At 39.6% G+C, this 24,664-nt stretch overlaps 1 protein-coding gene across 1 annotated transcript; it reads left to right on the plus strand.

The window, feature by feature from the left end:
* Positions 1-22,789, plus strand: gabra2a (gamma-aminobutyric acid type A receptor subunit alpha2a). The gene is made up of 10 exons (XM_062995069.1): positions 1-116; positions 1,961-2,032; positions 3,814-3,929; positions 5,479-5,546; positions 9,277-9,497; positions 12,940-13,022; positions 13,806-13,949; positions 14,143-14,295; positions 21,555-21,757; positions 22,496-22,789. The coding sequence occupies exons 2-10, from the start codon at positions 1,974-1,976 to the stop codon at positions 22,787-22,789; spliced, it is 1,341 nt and encodes a 446-aa protein (XP_062851139.1). The 5' UTR covers positions 1-116; positions 1,961-1,973.
* The last annotated feature ends 1,875 nt before the right edge of the window (positions 22,790-24,664 follow it).

Genomic DNA, 24,664 nt, shown 5'->3' on the forward strand with positions numbered 1-24,664 from the left:
TTTTTTTAGTTAATCGGAACTGTGTTGGTGTTTATACGGCAGTACAACAGGTGCGTCCTGGCGGACAACTTCATAAGTGTGCAGCAGAAAGGAGAAGAGAGACTGTGCAATTGCAGGTAAGACTTTAGGAAATTTCTTATAGTTAGTAGTTAGTTCAAAAACCGAGTTCAAAAGTAACATTAATTGGTAAAGTTGAGTAAGTAAAGAACAGGGTTTGTTCTGGTTATCGGTTATTGTGCTATATCACACTACAAACGACCCTTTTATTATAAATGGTTTCATGCCCCCTATGTATTTTATATGATTAAAATGCATGTATTGTTTTCATTTTGTTCTGGCAATACATTTGCTTATTAAATGTTTATTAAAATAATAATTATATTATTAAGACAATGGGTATTACATTAATGTGTAAAATGTTCATATATCTCACACCTTTGCCAAAGACATTAGGTATAGTATAGCAGAGCATTTTGCTGTGACTAATAGATGCACAAGTTACCGGGTGCGCTGAAGTAACACTTTTTAAATGAGTTATTATTATAATATATTAATTTATCTTCACTTACTATTTTGTTCAATGCGACCATTGCACTGAAACGTAGCAAATAAACGACTGGAATAAACGTTGACCAGTCTGAAAAATCTCAGTGCTTGTAATGCAGATGGTATGGTCTGAATTTGGCTAATAGCCCTTCCGAAGAGAGTCAAAAACGCTTTACGTGAAAAAAGCTTTACGTGGCTCAGTGTACTAATTTTCTGCCCCTTTAAACCTATTATAAGAAAATAACATAAAACAAATTTTACGTTAAAATTTTACTTTCCATTTGGACCTCAGGTTTATCACTTCAGCAGTAGAGAGAGTACTTATGACCAGTTACACATAAGAGACCAGTAAGGTTTATGTTAGGTCATTGTTTTAGTACATTTAACCAACCTTAAGCTTTTTCCTCATAATAGGTTTAAATTGGAACAAAAATCTTAACATAAAATTATTACTTTTCATTTGGACCACAGGTTTATCATTTCAGCAGGAGAGAGTACTTATGACCAGTTACACATAAGAGAAGTTTAAATTAAATAATTAAATTATTAAGACATAATAATTACATTAATGTGTAAAACCTTTTATATTTCTCAAAACCTTTGCCAAAGACATTAGGTGTAGTATAGCAGAGCATTTTTGCACTGACTCTAAAAGATGCACATGTTATTTGGGTGCACTAAAGTAGTCTAGACTATGGAACACCTAAAGTGCAATAAGTTGTGGTGTCAATTTTCTCAAAACACTTTAAATGAGTGCATTTGCTAATATTTTAATTTATCTCTACTAACTATTTTGTTCAATGCGACCATTGCACTGACACGTAGCAGGTTTATCATTTCAGCAGGAGAGAGTACTTATGACCAGTAACACATAAGAGAAGTTTGGTTTGGTTTCTAGGTCATTGTTTTAGTACATTAAGGCACATTAAGGTTGATGTTAAGCATTTTGAAATCACCCCAGTTCCAAGATGCCCTTCCTCTTGTATAAAGTAGAAATTTAAGTTAACATAGCCTACGTTTTAGCTCAGACAAGTCTGGTCATTCTCTATTAAACTCTCCCTTCAGCGAGGCATTGTTAATGTTTTTTTTTTTGTTATTAATAAAATGCCCTTAAAATGTAAAGAGTCTGAAAATAACACTTTTGCTACAACAGGCAGGTTGACACATAAAACATAAGACACATTTGCGAAGAAAACTCAATATTTTTGCTTAAATGGCATGACATTTTGCTAAATCACATGTGTGAGATTTAAGGTTTTACTGATGAATATAATATACTTAATAAATAAAGTGAATAGTCAAAATCTAGAATTAAACCCCTGCTCAAAGACTTCAGTGTTTTAGCCTTTGAGATGTGGCTGTTGCATGAGCAGAATGTTTGAGGTTAATTAGTCTATTTTTTTTATATCTACAGGGCTTGTTCAGAAATGAAGAGGTCATACCGATTTTTGCTCTGCCTTTTGCTCAGTGGGGTCTGGAAATTCGGGTAAGTGCATGCAGCTTTTCAGTTTTTTTAATTATGGTTTCATAATAAGAAATGTAATACTTGCACGTTACAGTTACTTTGAAACAATTCAGCCACCAAAAAATAAGGATTTATAACTCTGAACTCTTATGCAAGATTAGGTTTTGCTTTAATTGCAGTCAGTTAAATGATACAGCAAATGATACAGAAATGAGTAATGTACTTCAGTGTAGCATGATATTTTGTTAATACTGCCATGCACAGTTATTCAATCCCTACATAATACTGCTGAGCTTTAAACCTACTGCTAGTCTGTATGATCTAAAGTTCGGTTACAAAATAATAAAACTCAATACTGACCCTTAATTTGTTTCAGCTGTAATTCCACTTAAATTTCACTAATTCCAACTTAATTCCCCACCTTGAAAACATGCAAAAACCAGAGTTGGTCTAAATGAGGGAGTAAATTTTGGCAGTGTGTGGTGTCTTACAATTAATTGCCGTTTTATCCAGGATATGATGGGGTCAGGGTTAACCCTAACCCTAACCCTGGCACATCTCGAACTTGTCGGTTTAAATCTCAGCTCCGCTGGACGCCTACATGAACAATAATTGGCTTGTTGTTATTTTTTATTTATTTATTTTTTTTTTTTGCAATTTTTTCCCCAGTTTTCTCCCCTAATATAGTCATATCCGTTTACCCTGATTGCATTACGTTTTCTCTGTACCGATACTACCATCCACTGCTGACTGAGGAGCATCGCAACTGACACACTCCCCCTCCGGCACGTGTGCAGTAGCCGACTGCATCTTTTTACCTGCACAAGGCGAGTTCATATGTGGATCAGCTTTGTGTATGGAGAGCCACCCCTTGCTCCACATTATTCCTCAACTCTGCGCAGGCAACATCAGTCAGCCAGCGGAGGTCGTAATTGCATCAGTTATGAGGAACCCTGGTCCGGCTCATCCGACCCTGTAAACAACAGCCAACCGTTGTTCATGTTGCCGCCCAGGCCAGTCGGATGGCAGAGCCGAGATTCGAAACGATGTATTCGAAGTCTCAGCTCTGGTGTGCTAGCATGTTTTACCGCTGCGCCACCTGAGCAGCTCGGATTGTTGTTCTGAGGGAGGTGTCAGAAGGGGATTCATCATAACTGATGCAGTTATGACCTCTGCTGGCTGATTGATGGCACCTGCACAGAGTAATAAGGATCAGGGTGTGTCTCTCCGTGCACAAAGCTAATCCACATATAAACCCGCCTCGTGTAGGTGAAAAGATGCAGTCGGCTACTGCACACTTGTCGGAGGGGGCGTGTGTTAGTCACAGCTCTCCTCAGTTAGGAGTGGAGGTCAACATCAGTAGAGAGGAAGCGTAATGCAATCGCGTAATTGGATACGACCAGATTAGAATGAAAATTGGGGAAAAATGCACAAAAAAGTGATTAGTTGTAATGGATAAATGAATACAATGTCATAGTTCATAGTCCTCTTTTTATTTTTATTACATAAATGTATAGTTGGTATATTTTTGCTCATATAAACTATAAAACAAGAAATGTGGAGATACAGAATAAACTGTTAAGAGCTTGTTCTTTACTATAAATTAAATGAAACCTGGAGTATATATATGGAGTCAGAGTACATGCTGCATGTTTCAGATGTCTTTAGTAGCTAAAAGTATGTCAGTGCTATTGCTAAATGTTTACATACTTTATTACTTGGAAATAAGAATTGGTTGCAGATGGTCTAAGAGGTTGTGGTATAATTGTCTAATATTGTGTTTGTCTTGGCACTTTGTGAAGGTCTAAAGCAGATGTTTCTGGCTCTGAGGCTTTCAAAAACAACATAACACTTTTCACAAGAATCCTGGACCGCTTGTTGGATGGCTATGATAACAGGTTGAGGCCTGGTCTTGGAGGTGAGTGACAGTGTCTCTAAAGTAAATAGCTACATGAAATTATTGGCTAACAGTTTAAAAAGCCTAATCTAATAAGTCTAATCAGTCATTATAGCTGTTGAAAGATAAAGTAATAAATTATGTAATTATGAGAGGAATTTCTAATTTCTGGTTTGGCATCTACACAGACATGATTGGCTATCTCTGAGGGTGGGACTTACTCACAGATAGTGGCAAATTATTGTGCCATAAGGTGACAGGGTGCCATATATATATAACAATTAGGGAAATTGTTGCCAACAACAACTGCTTAAATGTATACAGACTGCATCTTAAACTACACAGGACACATCCCAAACCACAAATGGTGTAGCAATGACACCATGTTGCCAGAAATTGCTCTGCTGTTTGTCACTGTGTAATACCAACTGTCATTGAAAAATATTATCAGCGGCTTTATTGTTATCTGAGTGAATTAAGGGTCAGATTAGTCTTGATCTATTCTGGCCCTGGCAACTGACCAATAGCTTAGATAGAGAAGATATAATTAGACCAATAGATATTTTTTTATATCAAGTCAAAGTTATTATTAAATATATAATATAAGTATTATAAAAAAATATTAAATGTTTAAAATATTTCTATTTGTGTATAGGAGACTGCACATTTTTCCATAAGGCCATGTTAATAATACAAGGCTTGAATGTGGTGTGGGAATTTTTAAAACAAGGATATGGATTAAAAACAAAAAGCACTAGTTTTCTAAATCTAACTTGGTTGTATAATTGACACTTTATTTTGACAGACACTCAGCTGATTTTGGTATCTGAAATTAGATAATTGTGGCAGAAATTTCGGTAATATGTGCTAACTACATATCAAAACATTCTGATCACGGGTGATTGCAATCACAGTAGCATTCAAAATTAATTAAGTGATTTTACTTTAAAAATAAATATGCTGCCGCACAGGTGGCGCAGCAGTAAAAACACACGCTGCAACCAGAGCTGGGATCTCGAATACATTGTATCGAATCTCAGCTCTGCCTTGCCGGCTGAGGCTGAGCGGTCACATGAACAACGATTGGCCTGTTGTTCAGATGGGCGGGACTAAGCTGGATATGGGTCTCTCTCTGTCAGACTGGTGCATTTACGACCTCTGCTGGCTGATTAGAGGCGCCTACACAGAGATGAGAAAAGAGTGCTCTTAGGGTGTGTCTCTCCGTACACAACGCTAGGTGGCACAACACTCGTCAATGTGTGGGTGATAAGATGCATACGGCTTGCTGCCCACGTGTCGGAGGGGGCGTGGGTTATCTTCAATCTCCTCGGTCAAAGCAGGGATCGGCATAGGCGTAGAGGAAGCATGATGCAATTGGGCAATTGGATGCACGAAAGGGAGAGAAAAAGGGGAGAAAATGCATAAAAAAAAATGCTACAATTTACATAAATGATGTAAAGATAGATGAACGGATTAGAGTCATGGATGAGTCACTGCAGCGTGTCACTGTGTGGTCTGAATTAATTTTGACTTAGCTGACACTAATGGTGCTTTATTGATGCTTTTGTAGATCGAGTAACAGAGGTAAAGACTGATATCTACGTGACAAGTTTTGGGCCGGTATCAGATACAGACATGGTAAAAGATGTAACCAATCGTGTATTCATTGTCAATAATTTTACAACCGACCCTGCTGGTTGATTGTGTCTTTTTTATTATTTATTTTCTGTCTCCATGTCTCACTCCTATTTTGTTTATAGCAGTGGTTTTTGCTGTGCCTAAAAGCTTTCTTAGTACTCTATTTTCTTCTATTTCCACACACTCTTCTTGAATATTTTGAATAAAACAGTAGAGAGGTTTCAGTGAAAAAGTGTCTGGTGTATTATTTATTTTCTTTTACCTCTCTACACTGGTACTCACTGACCCCATCAAACACTCTCAGAGAATATAAAGTAGAGGGATCGTTAAGATCTGAGGCTTCCATTATTATTCTCTTTTTAAGCTTCTGTAAAAACCAGCAGAACAAAATTTGACACACATAGATGACCAAATAACTTTCAAATGGACATAATTTATTTAGACATCTTCTATGTCAGGACATGGCATGACTACATTTTTTGTACTTGATATTTATATTTTATTTTTATTTTAACCTCACTGCCCGGTGTTACCCAGAGGAGGGTGTTGTTTCCATTGTGCATTCAAGAATTTTTTTCCTGCCACAATATTTTTTTTGGGTTGCTTATTTTACTGTAGACTTGATCTTTGTAATATTTTAATGTATTGAACTATTTTGTTAAAAAAATTAAAAAGCAAAATACATAAAACTGAATTAAATTGAATAAGTATAGTGGTACCTTGTAACTTAACATCCTTTAAACTCAAAATCTTTGAAACACAATGCCCTTCATCAAGAAATTTGTACCCTTAAACTCAACATGTTCAGTTTCTTTAAAAAAAATATATATATATTTATTTTATTTCAAATTAACAATAAACAGCCACTTTGTTCAGCGCTCGGCTTGAGCGGTAACACATCATCAGTGTGCGAATATGAGACGAATCTGCATTAGTGTGAAATAACCGTCAAATAATCTAAAAGCTCCACATGTACAGTGTATCACAAAAGTGAGTACACCCCTCACATTTCTGCAAATATTTTATTATATCTTTTCATGGGACAACACTATAGAAATAAAACTTGGATATAACTTAGAGTAGTCAGTGTACAACTTGTATAGCAGTGTAGATTTACTGTCTTCTGAAAATAACTCAACACACAGCCATTAATGTCTAAATGGCTGGCAACATAAGTGAGTACACCCCACAGTGAACATGTCCAAATTGTGCCCAAAGTGTCAATATTTTGTGTGACCACCATTATTATCCAGCACTGCCTTAACCCTCCTGGGCATGGAATTCACCAGAGCTGCACAGGTTGCTACTGGAATCCTCTTCCACTCCTCCATGATGACATCACGGAGCTGGTGGATGTTAGACACCTTGAACTCCTCCACCTTCCACTTGAGGATGCGCCACAGGTGCTCAATTGGGTTTAGTCCATCACCTTTACCTTCAGCTTCCTCAGCAAGGCAGTTGTCATCTTGGAGGTTGTGTTTGGGGTTTTCGAAGGGAGGGGATCATGCTCTGTTTCAGAATGTCACAGTACATGTTGAAATTCATGTTTCCCTCAATGAACTGCAGCTCCCCAGTGCCAGCAACACTCATGCAGCCCAAGACCATGATGCTACCACCACCATGCTTGACTGTAGGCAAGATACAGTTGTCTTGGTACTTCTCACCAGGGCGCCGCCACACATGCTGGACACCATCTGAGCCAAACAAGTTTATCTTGGTGTCGTCAGACCACAGGGCATTCCAGTAATCCATGTTCTTGGACTGCTTGTCTTCAGCAAACTGTTTGCTGGCTTTCTTGTGCGTCAGCTTCCTTCTGGGATGACGACCATGCAGACCGAGTTGATGCAGTATGTTGCGTATGGTCTGAGCACTGACAGGCTGACCTCCCACGTCTTCAACCTCTGCAGCAATGCTGGCAGCACTCATGTGTCTATTTTTTAAAGCCAACCTCTGGATATGACGCCGAACACGTGGACTCAACTTCTTTGGTCGACCCTGGCGAAGCCTGTTCCGAGTGGAACCTGTCCTGGAAAACCGCTGTATGACCTTGGCCACCATGCTGTAGCTCAGTTTCAGGGTGTTAGCAATCTTCTTATAGCCCAGGCCATCTTTGTGGAGAGCAACAATTCTATTTCTCACATCCTCAGAGAGTTCTTTGCCATGAGGTGCCATGTTAAATATCAAGTGGCCAGTATGAGAGAATTGTACCCAAAACACCAAATTTAACAGCCCTGCTCCCCATTTACACCTGGGACCTTGACACCTGACACCAGGGAGGGACAACGACACATTTGGGCACAATTTGGACATGTTCACTGTGGGGTGTACTCACTTATGTTGCCAGCTATTTAGACATTAATGGCTGTGTGTTGAGTTATTTTCAGAAGACAGTAAATCTACACTGCTATACAAGCTGTACACTGACTACTCTAAGTTATATCCAAGTGTCATGTCTATAGTGTTGTCCCATGAAAAGATATAATGAAATATTTGCAGAAACGTGAGGGATGTACTCACTTTTGTGATACACTGTATCTGTGTTTATCTGGATTTTCTGCACTGTTTCACTTTTAAACTTTAGTTACAGCTCGAGGTTTTGAGAAATTGTGAGAATCAGCTTTTTTTTGAGAGTCTAAAATGCATATTGTTAAAAAGCAGCGCAAAAGCTAATGTGTCGCTTCTGATGTGAATTCGCCGGTACTGAACTGAATACGGTATTCTAAGATCAAACATCTTCACGATTAAGAAGCATAAAGAAACAATAAGAAATAAAGCTAAAGTGCAGGTTTTATTGTATTTGTTATTGAGTTTTTTGCATAAGCATAAAATATATTCAGTTCCACGGGACCATGGAACGCATTAACAGGTTTCCCAAACATCCTTATGGGAAAAAATACCTTAAAACTCAATGTCTTTTAAACTTAACACTACTCCAAGAGCCAACTGACGTTGAGCTTCAAGGTACCACTGTAGCTGAATTTTACTCTTTTCTGGTATGGAACTTATGTAGCCAGATTCTTGTGAAGGTGATTGACTTGTGTTTCTCTTCGTTAGAATTAGGCAATATATAAGACATGTGATGGATATGAGGTATCAATCAATCAGTCACAAATGTTCAGTTGTGTTGTGTTTTTATTGTGTAATAGTGGATCTCAATTATTGATAGCACATGTTCAGCACCATGGACAGTGGCCACATGACAGTGTTCAGTAAAGGCACTCTAATGAGGCTAAACGATGACACACAGCTAAAGGCCAATGATTCCTTTATTAGTTCTTGTTAAAAGGAGACAAATGCACCAGGTTCTGTATTCATAAAGATTCTAGTGCAGAGAGTTGTTCCTAGTGACGAAATTCTTAGAATTGTTTCTCAATAATTCCCCTATAAAGTTAAGACTAGATTGTAGTAAAGATAAAGGTTATTCATAAAGTATCTTAAAAGAGCTTGTGAGGTAAAGAAAACTGTTAACAGTAAAGGGGAAGAATTTTTAGAAGCTGTAGGAGTTTCTTAGGAGGACATAATGTACTGTGTATTAGGTACTGGACTAGTAAACAAAAGGTTGACGGTTCAAGCCCCGCCACCACCAAGTTGCCACTGTTGGGTCCCTGAGCAAGGCCCTTAACCCTCAATTGCTTTGGATAAAAGCGTCTGCTAAATGCTGAAAATGAAAATGAAAATATTATAGTTTCTTTTCTTTAAACACTGGCTGTGACGATGTTTTACTGATTAGGAGTACACAGTTGACGTTTTCTTCCGTCAACGCTGGACAGATGAGCGTCTGAAGTTCCATGGGCCAATGAACATCCTGCGACTCAATAACCTGATGGCCAGTAAGATCTGGACACCTGACACCTTCTTCCACAACGGCAAGAAGTCTGTGGCCCATAACATGACCATGCCCAACAAATTACTAAGGATTATGGAGAATGGGACACTGCTCTACACTATGAGGTATCCAGTCTACTCATTGCATGTATGCTATTTAAACAAAGATTGTGTGCAAAATAACACCAAGGTTTGAGTACCATTTCATCAGTATCGATTGTAAAGTCTGAGCTTTTTTACCTGAGCTTAAAGAATGGAATGTATTTAGCCCTTTTTTCACATATGTATGCTGTTAATGAAAGAGAATGAATACGTGCTGATGTAGAAAGGAGTACTGATGCAGAGCGGAGTATCACAGCATATTGAAAACTGAGGTTGTAATTTAAGATAATGTGCCCAAGATGAAGCATGTAGATGATGAAAAGAATAGAACCCAAAAAAGCTCCATGAGGAACAACTTGCATGAGTAGAGAGGTGGATGATTTGTCTTTTTTGATGGAGATGAAGCACTATCTGTCCGTGGGGTAAAAGATGAACTAGGAGACTGGTTCATGCCTATTGAAGAGAGGCAGGCAAGCAATATGTCATGGCAGACAGTATCAAAGGCTGAGCTGAGATCAAGCAGGACAAAAATAATAAGATCACTAGAGTCAGCAGATAGAAAAAGATCATTGACTTCCCTGAGTAGAGATGTCTCAGTGCTATGTGATGGATGAAAAACTGACTGAAATAGCTCATACAGGTTATTGGTTGCGAGGTAAGTCTGCAACTAAGAAGCAACGACCTTTGCCAAGACCTTTGTTACAAACGGAGGATTGGATATTGGTCTGTAGTTGATCAGCACAGTTGGATCTTGGCCAGTTTTTTTCCAGAATTGAGGTGACTGCAGCAAAGTTTTCCCCCAATTTGTACACACAAAAAATGGACCTATGCACACAATTCTATAAACTTGAAGCACATGTATTAACACCATAAAGCTTCATAGGGAAATAAAGACAGAAATTATAGATACAAGTTGGAGCAGATTCTAATTGACAAGAGGATAAATTAGACTTTATAATTACCTCCTTGATAGCTGATGAGCTTGTACAAGTAAATCTGCAAAGTGAGTGAACAGGTGGTTCAATAAGCACATGGTGTAGAGCAGATGGATGAATATTCTTAGAGGTGGTGATGTAGTGAAGTATTTTTTAATTAAACAAAATTAGGAAAAGATTTACAGAGCACATGAGAACCCAAGCTGCACAAACAAGAGGCTGAATCGGTTTGTTTATTCTTTTAAACAATGTAATAGGCCTGTAGTTAAAATTGCTGATCAGTAAAAGGAGGTAAAGAGGGCAGCATTTAAGGCAATGTTGATCAGGTGGTCAGCATATGGTTTTGAATGGACGACAAGAAGTTCCAGATTAAACCATATGGAGGAATGATTTGAGTGTACATGTCTAGTTTTTTTGTAAGAGCAACTTCATATAGTGCTTTAAAAATAGACATTTATCTAGTGCTTTAGAAATAGTATGGTTGCAGTTTGCAAAAAACTTTCAGACTGACAGGAGTGTACAGTATTGCCTGTTAAAAAAATTAAAGCATAAATAAAGGTGGAAAAGGACTAAGTTGCAATAGCACAGTGCAACACAGTGGTAACTTAGTTAAGTTCAAGTTTATTAGTTTATTAGGCTAAAGACTAAAGTAGCATTTACCAAGGATATGGTCAGAAGTAGTAAATGAGATGACAATTTGTTGGACCATCCACTTGTTGTTTTTAGTTAAAACATCACAGTATGGACATGAGTTCATTTGTATTTGCACAGTCATTGTCCAGGTGTGTATTGAAATCAGGTTTGCAGAGCAACAGGTAGTGGTAATCCATATTTTAGCAGTGTACAGCAGTCATCTGTCTGAGCAACAAAATTAAGTGTAAGATCCAGCTCAAAGACCCAAAGTGAAACATGTTTTAAAGGCAAAATATTCCTTTTAGCAGAGACAAGTGTCTTCTATTAACACTTGCCACAAAGTTGGAAGCTAGAGATGGGACGATCGATTGGCTACGAATCGGTATCGGCTGATTTTTAATCAAAATATGCTATCGGCGATCGGCGATATTTCCTAAAAGTAGCCGATCCAATCGTGTGATATATAAAGACCATGTTAAGTTAACAGCTCAGTGGATTGATCCAGACTTTGAGCTACGAAGCACCAACCATCGCATCAAAATTCATCAACAATCGTACAGAAACCATCGTGAAAGCTCTTACGATGTAATTTTGCTGATTGTAATATTTACTTTAAAAAGATAATTCAACCCGGTCACATCTGAGTCGATTCTATCAGCACGTTATATAAACTCCTGGTTCACTTTGGTAAATCGTAAGCGGTTCTTACTTGTGATGTAGATGAGAACAGAAAACGTTACAGAGCCAATCCGAGGCAAAAGTTTATTCATTACCAAATTCGTTAGTTCCGGATCATCTGCTGAACTTTTAGAAAACTTTTAGCTCCTTAGACGGAACGAGTCTGACTCGGTTACAGATCTGTGGTAATAGCAGTTTAATTAAGCTTTTTAATTAAGCTTTTTAATGTAAGTGAGTCATACAAAATGTTCTGTAGTAGCTGGTGTTTATTTAAAACCACGACATTTAATTAATAACAGTAAACACGGAGAGATAACTGAGAAGAGAAACTTACGCTTCACATAAAAACTAATCAACTCATGAATCAATGAATCACTCGCGATACTGTGAACAAAGCGTATCTTCTAAAGGCACAAACACACACACGCACGCATGCTGCTCCGGTTTATCTTTACTGTGAGGCTCTTTTTAAGTTTATTTACTGCTAATACCCCCCCCCCCCCCCGCCCCCCCGATCGGAATCGGCTATCGGCCGATGTCCCTGAAAGGACATCGGAGATCGGAATCGGTGCCAAAAACCCCGATCGGTCCATCTCGGAAGCATATTTTTTCTTATATATTTTAGGCAATGGGGCCAAAACACCTAAATAATTAATTTAGGTTATTAATTAGGCTATTAATTAGGCTATTTATTTATGCACTTGGGCATACATTTATGAATACATTTGGCCATAAATCTATTTTGTCTGTTTTATACAAATGATTTTATTTATTTATTAATTTTTTTCTATTTTATTTATGCTTTTTTTTCCCATTTTCTCCCCAATTTAGCACAGTCAATTTGTCTTCCGCTGCTGGGGGATCCCTGATTGCAGTCGAGGTGGGTATATTGCTGCTCATGCCTCCGACCCGTTTTCAGCCCTTAGCGGAACCCTTTTTTAGGTGCCTCTCTATCTGCTAATCAGGGTCCTTACACAGCGTTTGAAGACCCCACCCACATTGTCCGGCCAGCCCACCCTAGCAGAAACGTGTCTGCTGCAGGCACTGCCAATTATGCCCGCTAGATGGCGCCCAGTCGATTGGTGGCAACGCAGAGTTTTGAACCGAGGAGTTCAGAATCTCTGCGCTCGTGTGCTAGCGGAATATCCCACTGCGCCACCTTGGGCGTCTTTCTACAAATGATTTTAGCCATTTAATATAAATGTGTGTATATTTTCCAGGTTGACTGTGCAGGCAGAATGTCCAATGCATCTGGAGGACTTTCCTATGGATTCTCATTCATGTCCACTAAAGTTTGGCAGCTGTGAGTCAGAATTTACTTTTTGTTACTTGCTCAGTGACATTACTGTTCAGGCAAGTGGAAGGAAGTTTTAAGTTGGGGGGCTGCCAACTAAATCTAAAATTGTGGAGAAACACACACACATACACACAATGCGTGCACACACATACAGAGGGGGTGAAATAAATTGTTCAAACAAGCAATAACTTCTTGGCAGCAATATTACAACAAAACTATGAACTTTCTCCTAGCTGCTGTTACAGTTGCTGAATAATCAAACCCTCAGTGCACAGCAGCAGTGTTATCAGTAACCTCATGTCCTATCTACATTTTAATGTTCTGCTGTGATGAAGCTTCCAGAAAGAGGTGTTATATCAATTTGTGCAGAATGTTTATGGTGCACTGGTATTACCATTAGGTGTGACAATGTCTTTTGGACCATAGTGCTTTTAGGTTATAATCTGAACCTTTGTAAACAGTCCAACAAAGTGTGGATTGTGGATGCAACACATTCAGGAATCTGATAATCTTTGGGTTATAAGTGGGAGTCCATTAATAGTTTTAGATTTCCATTCTCACCCCCACCCCATCTATGGTATTGGTTTACTATGCACATAGAAACCTTTTTTACATGAGTGACCTGTTGCCTGCTAGTAATGCAGTAAAAAATGCCCTCTTCCACATGAAGCCTACGTCACATCTTTATAATGTAGATTACACATTAGTACACACATCATCACTGTTGTTTAAAGCTGCATAATTTAAAAAAAACACTTGCTTTACTTGGTCTGATATTTCTGTGTGTAGATGCATATACTATGACAGAAGTGACCTATGTCTGGACTCGAAATGCCACGTCTTCAGTAGAAGTGGCTTCAGATGGATCAAGGTTGAACCAGTATGATTTAAGGGGGCAAACTGTTGACAATAAAACAATTAAATCCAGCACTGGTAAGTTATCATGACAGCAGTTACTCGTAAGTAATTACTTACTGTATTTGTTATCTGTTACTAGTACATTATTATTCATGGCTTTATGATCACTAGGTTTATTGCTTTTGACAGAGACAGGATATGTTGCACTGATGCAAACTTAAGAGTGTACCTCAGATCTCCTACTCTTGCTGTCTCTTTTTCATCCTAGGTGAATATACCGTAATGACAGTTCATTTCCATTTGAAGAGGAAGATTGGGTATTTTGTGATCCAGACTTACTTGCCCTGCATCATGACTGTCATTTTGTCCCAGGTGTCTTTCTGGCTCAACCGTGAATCAGTACCAGCTCGAACAGTTTTTGGTGAGTGATTTTAGAATTGGGTTCTTATTTGAGGTTTGGCTGACTAATTGGACTGTATTTTGTAAACATAAACAAATACTAAATGTGATACCTGTAACACTTCCAAACAAAATGTATAGAACATTAAAGGTTTGAAAACATTTCACAATAAGCAGATAAAGTGGTAACCGGTGAGAGTACCATAATTAGGTAAAAAAGTAGGATCCACAATGTCATGGGTCACAATGTTATGCCAAGCTTTGTAAGAATTTAGTCAGTTTAAAAAAGAAAATTCCGCAATGTAAGATTGCAAATAATTGATCTTTTTTACCATCTACCATACATAATATTGTAAACAGATTAAGGGATTTAAGAAAAATCTTAGTCCCTGGAAGGCAGAACTGGAAACCACTGTCAAATGCATGTGACCTTTGAGCCTGCAGCATGCGTAACTGTCATGCTACTGTGATAAATATAGCCACATGGGCTTCATTGAAAAACTGTTCCGCTGCATCAAGAAATGCAACCTGAAACAGATTTACATAATTATTTTTGCTAAAATTCTGCCAAATTATCAGGCGCCAAGCTCATCTCAGATAAGTCAAAAGACAAGACTGGAAACTATCTGCTGTGGTCTGTCACGAACGGGGGCTAAGGCAAGACAATGGGGCGGACACACACGCAGAGATGCAAACACACTAAGAATTTATTAGTAACAAAAGCTAATCACAAGGGCTAGGAACATAGCTAGTAACGCGAGCTAAACACAAGAGCTAGTAACATAGCTAGTAACGTGAGCTAAACACAAGAGCTAGTAACATAGCTAGTAACGCGAGCTAAACACAAGAGCTAGTAACATAGCTAGTAACGAGAGCTAAACACAAGAGCTAGTAACATAGCTAGTAACGAGAGCTAAACACAAGAGCTAGTAACATAGCTAGTAACGAGAGCTAAACACAAGAGCTAGTAACATAGCTAGTAACGAGAACTAAACACAAGAGCTAGTAACATAGCTAGTAACGCGAGCTAAACACAAGAGCTAGTAACATAGCTAGTAATGCGAGCTAAACACAAGAGCTAGTAACATAGCTAGTAACGCGAGCTAAACACAAGAGCTAGTAACATAGCTAGGCATGGCAGGAGACAGTGTGCTCATGGAGAACGGGGCGTGGCACATCAAAGCACCAGAGCACACAGAGGCTTAGTGTTACATAACCCCCCCCCCTAAAGGCACTCCTCCTGGAGTGCCTAGAAAACAAAAAACACAAGGAGGTCCTGGACCCTGCGGGGCAAATTTGAAGTCATTAAGTATATCTTGAGGCAGGCATGACAAAAGCGTCAGAACACAGGCTGCTGACGGAAAACCAGCCAACGAGAGTTCAGAAGCACGCTCTGGGAGTGCTGACTTAACAGGAGCGCCATCGGGGGGCGCCAACTCAGGAACAGGAGCGCCATCGGGGGGCGCCAACTCACGAACAGAAGCGCCATCTGCAGGCATTAACTCAAACAGGAGCGCCATCAGGAAGCACCAACTCGGAAACAGAAGCGCCATCGGGGGGCGCCAACTCGGAAACAGGAGCGCCATCGGGAAATTCCAACTCGGAAACAGGAGCGCCATCGGGGGGCGCCAACTCAGAAACAGGAGTGCCATCAGGAAGCGCCAACTCGGAAACAGGAGCGGCATCGGGAAGCGCCAACTCGGAAACAGGAGCGCCATCGGGGGGCGCTAACTCGGAAACAGGAGCGCCATCGGGGGGCACCAACTCGGAAACAGGAGCGCCATCGGGGGGCGCCAACTCGGAAACAGGAGCGCCATCGGGGGGCGCCAACGTGGAGCCTGGCGAAGAGGCTTCGGGAGTCAGCTGCGTGGAGCCTGGTGAAGAGGCTTCGGGAGTCAGCTGCGTGGAGCCTGGCGAAGAGGCTTCGGGAGTCAGCTGCGTGGACCCTTGAGAAGAGGTGTCCGGAGTCAGCTGCGAAAACACTGGGGAAACATCATTAACCAGCTGCGAGGACCCTGGAGAGGCGTCCGAAGTCAGCGGCGAAAACACTGAAGAAACATCATTAACCAGCTGCGAGCACTGATGGTCTGTAACGCGTTACTTAGTAACGCGTTACTCTAATCTGACCACATTTTTCAGTAACGAGTAATCTAACGCGTTACTATTTCCAATCCAGTAATCAGATTAAAGTTACTTATCCAAGTTACTGTGCGTTACTATTTTTGTCATTTTCCTTAGTGAAAAGATATTTTTGCTTTCTTCTTGGCAGGGGCGGAGCCAGGGGGTGGCCAGTGGTTGCCATGGCCACCATAAAGTAATCTTCGGCCACCCCTCTGGCCCCCCCACCACCGCTTTGCCGGCAATTTTTTTGCGGAAGCATTTCTGCACGCAGGAGCAGCGCACCTCAGATGAGTAGTTCTTCACCAAAACAGTGCAGTAATACACTCAACATAAATGTCAACCACCAACACCATTACAGAAGTAGTACTATTTAGTAGTATTCGTGGCGCGCTACGAGTAAAAGCGCCAGTTGGCTCTGCGCATTCCAGTGTTGCCAGATTGGGCGATTATCCGCCAAATTGGGCGGATTTTGTTGGAAAACAATTTAATAGCAGGAAAATAACACTTCTATTTAAAAGAAAATCTTCCGTTTTAAGAAGCTCCAGCATTGTAGAAGGCTATTAAAAGTAAAGTCCATTTTCAATGCTGATTTAGCGTAATAGTGTTGGTCAGTCTGTATCATATTCTTGAAAGAAAATTAAAATTTGTTTTCCATGCATTCACACTAGCATGTTCTGGGATTCAATTGAGTCTCATCAGTACACACAAGTTGGCAGCCAAATGATAAAGTATTGCAAAGGAATATCTTTGAAATATTCCGCATTATATAACTAATAAAGTAACTTGTAATCTAACTTAGTTACTTTTAAAATCAAGTAATTCATAAAGTAACTAAGTTACTTTTTAAAGGAGTAATCAGTAATCAGTAATCAGATTACTTTTTCAAGGTAACTATGCCATCACTGGCTGCGAGGACCCTGGAGAGGCGTCCAGAATCAGCTGCTTGGAACCTGGAGATTCATCTTGAATCAGTTGCTTGGAACCTGAAGATTAATCTTGAATCAGCTGCTTGAGACCTGAAGATTCGTCTTGAATCAGTTGCTTGGGGCCTGAAGATTCATCTTGAATCAGTTGCTTGGAACCTGAAGATTCATCTTGAATCAAATGCTTGGAACCTGAAGATTAATCTTGAATCAGCTGCTTGAGACCTGAAGATTCGTCTTGAATCAGTTGCTTGGAACCTGAAGATTCGTCTTGAATCAGTTGCTTGGAACCTGAAGATTCATCTTGAATCAGTTGCTTGGAACCTGAAGATTCGTCTTGAATCAGTTGCTTGGAACCTGAAGATTCATCTTGAATCAGTTGCTTGGAACCTTAAGATTCATCTTGAATCAGCTGCTTGAGACCTGAAGATTCGTCTTGAATCAGTTGCTTGGAACCTGAAGATTCGTCTTGAATCAGTTGCTTGGGGCCTGAAGATTCATCTTGAATCAGTTGCTTGGAACCTGAAGATTAATCTTGAATCAGCTGCTTGAGACCTGAAGATTCGTCTTGAATCAGATGCTTGGAACCTGAAGATTCATCTTGAATCAGTTGCTTGGAACCTGAAGATTCATCTTGAATCAGCTGCTTGAGACCTGAAGATTCGTCTTGAATCAGTTGCTTGGGGCCTGAAGATTCATCTTGAATCAGTTGCTTGGAACCTGAAGATTAATCTTGAATCAGCTGCTTGAGACCTGAAGATTCGTCTTGAATCAGTTGCTTGGAACCTGAAGATTCGTCTTGAATCAGTTGCTTGGAACCTGAAGATTCGTCTTTGAATCAGTTGCTTGAAACCTGGAGGGACGTCTTGAATCAGCTGCTTGGAACCTGAAGAGGTTTCTTGACTCAACTGCTTGGAACCTGGAGAGGCTTCTTGAATCTGCTGCTTGGAACCTGAAGAGGTTTCTTGACTCAGCTGCTTGGAACCTGAAGAGGTTTCTTGACTCAGCTGCTTGAAGCCTGGTGGCGGCAGCAGCAGAGCTGAAGGAGAATTGTCTGTAGTAGCCTGTGGCTTGAACTCTGCAGGCTGGAACATAAAGCTTGGAACTTTGACAGGAAACAAAACTGGAGAGGACTTGGAACTGTTCGACTCTGTCTGGGTGGCAGGAGGGCCCGAACGTACAAACAGACCGTTTTGGAAACCCTTACCCGTTGACTTACTCCTAAGACCGAGCGAGACAGACGAACACAGAACAGGACTAGACAAACTAGAACTCCTGAAACCTGACTTGGAGACAGGACAGACTTGGACAGACGGACTAGAAACAGGCAAGATCGACGGACTAATAGAATTAACTGGACTAGACACAGTGGCTGGACGAATTTGAACTAGCGAACATGACCTGAACTGGACTGAACTCGACACTGGCGAACATGAAGCTACCCGAACGGGCAGGAAACAGTCACACTCACCCGAACTTGAGTACCTGAAACTGGAGCTGGTGAACAAACAAAAGGACCCCTGGAGCCCTTGAGGTTACTACAAGGAGCTTCACTAAACAAACGATCCTGACTGGATCCTAACATGGATGTGGGACGGTTACGAGCATTAGTAGCGGGCACTGGCACCCAGACCACATCAGCAGTGGGCACTGGGGGAAATTTAACATCCCCAGTGGGCACTGGATGCCGGGTATAAGCTGCAGTGGGCGCTTTGCTACTTGAAAATTTTGCTCTCATGAGGCCCTCAAACACCTTAACCGAGTTCAGCACAACTCCCCTGTCAGACCACAGCTGCCTGGCCCACTCACGAGCTGCACCCCTCAGTCTGGACATCATAAACCGCACCTTGTCAGCTGGCTGGGGGTCCTCAAGGTTCTGCAGGTAGAGCTGGCTCTGCAGAAGGAAGCCGTCGACAAATGAGTCGCTTCCATCATATGGAGCTGGCCTACTAGGCGGTAGGGTCTGAGGAAACCTCATGGAGTTAAACTCCGGGAAAACATGAACAAAATACATCTCGCTGCGTCCTTAAGGTGGGGACCTATGTCACGAACGGGGGCTAAGGCAAGACAATGGGGCGGACACACATGCAGAGATGCAAACACACTAAGAATTTATTAGTAACAAAAGCTAATCACAAGGGCTAGGAACATAGCTAGTAACGCGAGCTAAACACAAGAGCTAGTAACATAGCTAGTAACGAGAGCTAAACACAAGAGCTAGTAACATAGCTAGTAACGAGAGCTAAACACAGGAGCTAGTAACATAGCTAGTAACGAGAGCTAAACACAAGAGCTAGTAACATAGCTAGTAACGCGAGCTAAACACAAGAGCTAGTAACATAGCTAGTAACGCGAGCTAAACACAAGAGCTAGTAACATAGCTAGTAACGCGAGCTAAACACAAGAGCTAGTAACATAGCTAGTAACGCGAGCTAAACACAAGAGCTGCTTACAGAGCTTACAGAGCTTACAGAGCTTACAGAGCTTACAGAGCTTACCCGAGTCCTGTCCAAAAGTCCACACCAGAGCAGTTCAAAATAGGTCCCAAAGTCTACACAAAAGCTGCCTCCTTAAATAAGGAGCAGCTGGAGATAATTAGTCCACATGAACCAATCATGAGAAGGCATGGCAGGAGACAGAGTGTGCTCATGGAGAAGGGGGCGTGGCACATCAAAGCACCAGAGCACACAGAGGCTTAGTGTTACAGGTCAAATGAGTCCACATTTTATCTTGATTTCAGGAAATCTGTGCCATGGACAAAAATGACCATTCAGACAGTTATCAGTGAAAGGTAAAAAGCCAACATTTGTCTTTGTATTGGAGTACCCATTGACTTAGAGGAGGTTTTGACAGTTAAATAAAGGTTTAAGAGAATTAACCAAGCACAGTCCCAATGGTAATGGGGTTTATACCTTTATTTGCATGGTCTGTGTCATGTCTGTCAATATATTTGCTGTTTACAGTATATAAAGAAAAAAAAATATCTAGGCCAATATTGATCCTACTACTAGCTATGATATTTTAAGTTAAGATATATTAAGTAATACACAAGTAATACACAGTAATACAACACAAACATAGCTAAATGTTTTTGCATTTTTTCTTGACATTTTCCTCCCACTGTTTCTTCTTATAGGACAATAAAATCTTCCAGTTAAACTGGAATTATTAGGCATCTAAGCATTTTAAATTACATGCGCCCACTCTCATGTCTATAATTGCTTATGGTGTGTTTCTTGTATTTTTGCTAAAACACTATTATGGCCAGCATCACTCCCACTGTAATTAGAAAACATAAAGTGCCATTTTGACTTAATTTTATTGCAGATAATTGCTGAAATGCCTAGGTAAAAAGCCATAAAACCCACATGTTATAAAACTCTATAAAACACATTAATTTAAGCATAAATATCCCTATTTAGTTTATGTTCTATAGCGGTATGTCTGCATTACAGAACAACGTGTCATTAACACTGGAGCATTTTTTAAATGAAAAACCTTTTTTTCATAGATACTACAATTCAGTAGAATATTTTATAGCTAGGATAAAAAATTAAGGGATCAAATCAGATCAAAAGATTTAAGTTAAACCTCTATTACTGATTTAAAGTTTGTTGAGAAGAAATTTGTTAAGAAGAAAATAATGTGAAACTGTTTAATAGCAACCAAAATCATCACCCACTGAGAAAATTAAAGTAAAAAAATCAAATCACAGCCTAATCCAATTCGAATGAATTTCATCTTGGTAACAAGTAATGTAACTCAGTAGTGTGTATGGCCCCCTGTGTACCTATATGCACATGGTGCCAATGAGAGATCCGCCAATTTTGGTGTTTTCTGACAAATGCCAATCAAACTGCACATTGCTGGGCTGTGAGCACAGGTCCCACTAGATGACTTTGGGCTCTCATGCCACCCTCTTGGAGTATGTTTCTGACAGTATGTTTCTGACTGTTAGAAAACGTGAACACAAGTAGCCTGCAGGGGGTAATTTTGTAGGACTCTGGCAGTGCTCCTACTGTTGCTAGTGCAGATACTAGTTCTGCACCAAAGCAGGTGACATTGATTCACAATTGCTTATAATTCTTAATGAGACAGATTGACATCCCTGAATTTTAATTAACTTAACTGTGTAATTGTGTTCCCTTATTGTTTTAATCAGTGTTGAAGCAGGTTAAAATAGTTTTAAGGTAGAAACTGTGTAAATAATTGTGTTTCTTCTCTTTTTTCTCACCAGGTGTGACCACAGTACTCACTATGACCACCCTGAGTATCAGTGCCCGTAACTCTTTGCCAAAGGTAGCCTATGCCACTGCCATGGACTGGTTTATTGCTGTCTGTTATGCCTTCGTCTTTTCAGCCCTTATTGAGTTTGCTACAGTCAACTACTTCACCAAACGTGGCTGGGCATGGGATGGCAAGACCATCCTCAATGACAAGGTAAGCATGACTATATAATTAGATACAGGGAGACACATCTGGCACATTTGGTAATTGTAAAAACTGACAAGCAAATATAATTTTTACCATTTAGATATAATGGTGTGGACATAATATTATATAGCGTAAGGAGCCCACAAGGCATAACATTATGATCACTGACAGGTGAAGTGAATAACACTGATTATCTCTTCATCACGGCACCTGTTAGTGGTTGGGATATATTAGGCAGCAAGTGAACATTTTATCCTCAAAGTTGATGTGTTAGAAGCAGGAAAAATGGGCAAGCGTAAGGATTTGAGCAAGGTTGACAAGGGCCAAATTGTGATGGCTAGACGACGGGGTCAGAGCATCTCCAAAACTGCATCTCTTGTGGGGTGTTCCCAATCTGCAGTGGTCAATATTTATCAAAAGTGATCCAAGGAAGGAACAGTGGTAACCGGCAACAGGCTCATGGGCGGCCAAGGCTCATTGATGCACGTGGGGAGCAAAGGCTGGCCCGTGTGGTCCGATCCAACAGACGAGCTACTGTAGCTTAAATTGCTGAAGAAGTTAATGCTGGTTCTTTTGCTGGGGCATACAAGTATTTTTCCCACCCTAATTACTTTTATTGATCTCTTAAATATACTACCTTAGTACCTCAATACACCACATATACTTATTGTATAGCCATTAATTCCATTAACATACTATTGATTTGTTAATGTATGAATTAATTGATCAATAATACATCCACAGAAAAAAGAAGGCTCTGTCCCGAAGAACAATGCTTACGCAGTTGCTGTGGCTAACTACGCCCCCCACATTGGTAAGGACTCAGCCCTGCCTTTTATTTCCAAAAGCGCTCCAACTGAACCAGCCAAAGCCCAGCCAGCAGCTAAAGAAAGCAAGAAGACATTTAATAGTGTGAGCAAGATTGATCGTATGTCCCGTATCATTTTCCCTGTGCTCTTTGGCAGTTTCAATCTTGTCTATTGGGCCACTTATCTCAACAGAGAGCCCGTCATCAAGAACATGGTTTCCTCTCCATAAACATTTTCTTCAATATACTTTTACCACTGCCTTGATGTGACTTACTACTAAATGCATTGACCTTGTGTATTAAGTAATGTATTCTTCTAAAATACATAGAGCAACATTTACTGTACCTTAAGACTATAAGGCTAATACGCTTTGGAAAGAAAAAGGTAATTCACTTACAATTAAAAACTTCAAAGACCAATAATTAAATACCAAAAATGCCAAAACAAAAATATTAAGTATATTCACTTAGTGTTCACTTAATATATTCAGTGCCAGTAAAAGGGGTTTGCCCTCATTTAAGAAGTCACAAAAGAACCCAGATGAACATCGGAGGCACTGCAGGAATTGTTTACGTTGCAGTTTCATTTTACACTGGGTTAGTTGGCGCTGGATAACATTTATCCTTAAATAAATTTTTAAGATGTATTTTGTGTTTACTCAGATTGTCTGTTATATCAAATTATTATCTTATCAAGAAGACCTAAAAGTGTTTAGTGTGACAAATTAGCAAAAATCCTCGGGGCAAATACCGGGTGAGTCAAAATTATGTTAACACTAATTCCCATTCCTATTCCCAGCGAAATGTGTGTCCGGGCTTTAAATGGTACTGTTGCTCGCTGTTTTTGTTGAACATGATAGCGAAGTTGAGACTGTCCTGTAAATCATCTCACACATGTGAAGTATGTTTTGTGAATAAATGGTTTCCGCCATTCAAGTGTTAACATAATTTTGACTCACGCTGTACTTTTGTATGTATGTAGCATTACTGATATTTTAATGTATTTATTTTTTAAGTATAAATTTATTGCATAGTTATAAACTTTTGGGAAGAAAGTCCACCCCACTGCCACAGCTATAACTACAACTGTCAGATATAAAGTGGCATTATGCTTAGCAAAACCTTTTGTATTTTTGAATTGACTAATAAATAGTTTTATAATTCTCTAAATTACCCAGAGTTACCAGAATATATATATATATATATATATATGTATTTTATATACTAATGCTGTAAGTGGTGGACTATCTAGCGGTATTGCTTTATTATATAGCCACTTGGTATTGATATAGCCACTTGTGTCTGCACAGATATAGTACTGCTGAAAATGTTTAACAGAGCTGAAAAGTAATTTAAGTGTTAATTGTTTGATTGAATGGACGAAATGTTATTGTCTATTGTTCAGGCTGGTGAAGTTAAAGGTAGCTGAATTTCTAATAGATGTGAAATTCACATTTAACTGTTGACTTCCCACTATGTGTAGCACATTTTTATGGTATTGTAAGAAAAATATGATGAAGCTGTAAAACTGTCTTTAATTGTTTACATATGACATAATTAGGAGAAAATTAAGGATCTGTTATACCAAGGATTATTTTTAGTCTAAACAGCAATTGTAATCAGGTATCTTTAGATTTAATTGGATACCTTGCTTCAGGTTTTTGTGAGCCTGTCATACTTGATATAATGTTTTTTTGTGTTTGCTTGTTTGTTGTTTTTTACAGTCTTTTGTATGTGACCTGTTTTCTGTTACACTTGAGTGTATTTTTCTATTGTTCTGCAGTGGAGGTGAATGGATAAACTCTTGCAGTGTTTCTGTCTCTGTCATATGTGCTTTTCTCCATGCTCCACTGCCTTCTGTGTCTCACTAAAGATCTGGCTCTCAAATGCAGTAAATGTTTACATGGATAAAACTACTGCTTTGTGTGATTGTCCCTTTGTTATAATTAGCTCTGTGTGTGTGTGTGTGTGTGTGTGTGTGTGTGTGTGTGTTTGTGTGTGTGTGTGTGTGTGTACAGTGTATCACAAAAGTGAGTACACCCCTCACATTTCTGCAAATATTTCATTATATATTTTCATGGGACAACACTATAGACATGAAACTT

Source organism: Trichomycterus rosablanca, chromosome 5, assembly GCF_030014385.1.
Source record: "Trichomycterus rosablanca isolate fTriRos1 chromosome 5, fTriRos1.hap1, whole genome shotgun sequence".
Classification (NCBI taxonomy): Eukaryota; Metazoa; Chordata; class Actinopteri; order Siluriformes; family Trichomycteridae; genus Trichomycterus; species Trichomycterus rosablanca.

What these genes read in the sequence shown, in the direction of transcription:
- gabra2a (XM_062995069.1), top strand. Translation starts at nt 1,974, where the DNA reads ATGAAGAGGTCATACCGATTTTTGCTCTGCCTTTTGCTCAGTGGGGTC. An exon ending in AACAATTAAATCCAGCACTG is followed by an intron (nt 13,950 to 14,142) that starts GTAAGTTATCAT and finishes TTTTCATCCTAG; the next exon opens with GTGAATATACCGTAATGACA. An exon ending in ACCAGCTCGAACAGTTTTTG is followed by an intron (nt 14,296 to 21,554) that starts GTGAGTGATTTT and finishes TTTTCTCACCAG; the next exon opens with GTGTGACCACAGTACTCACT.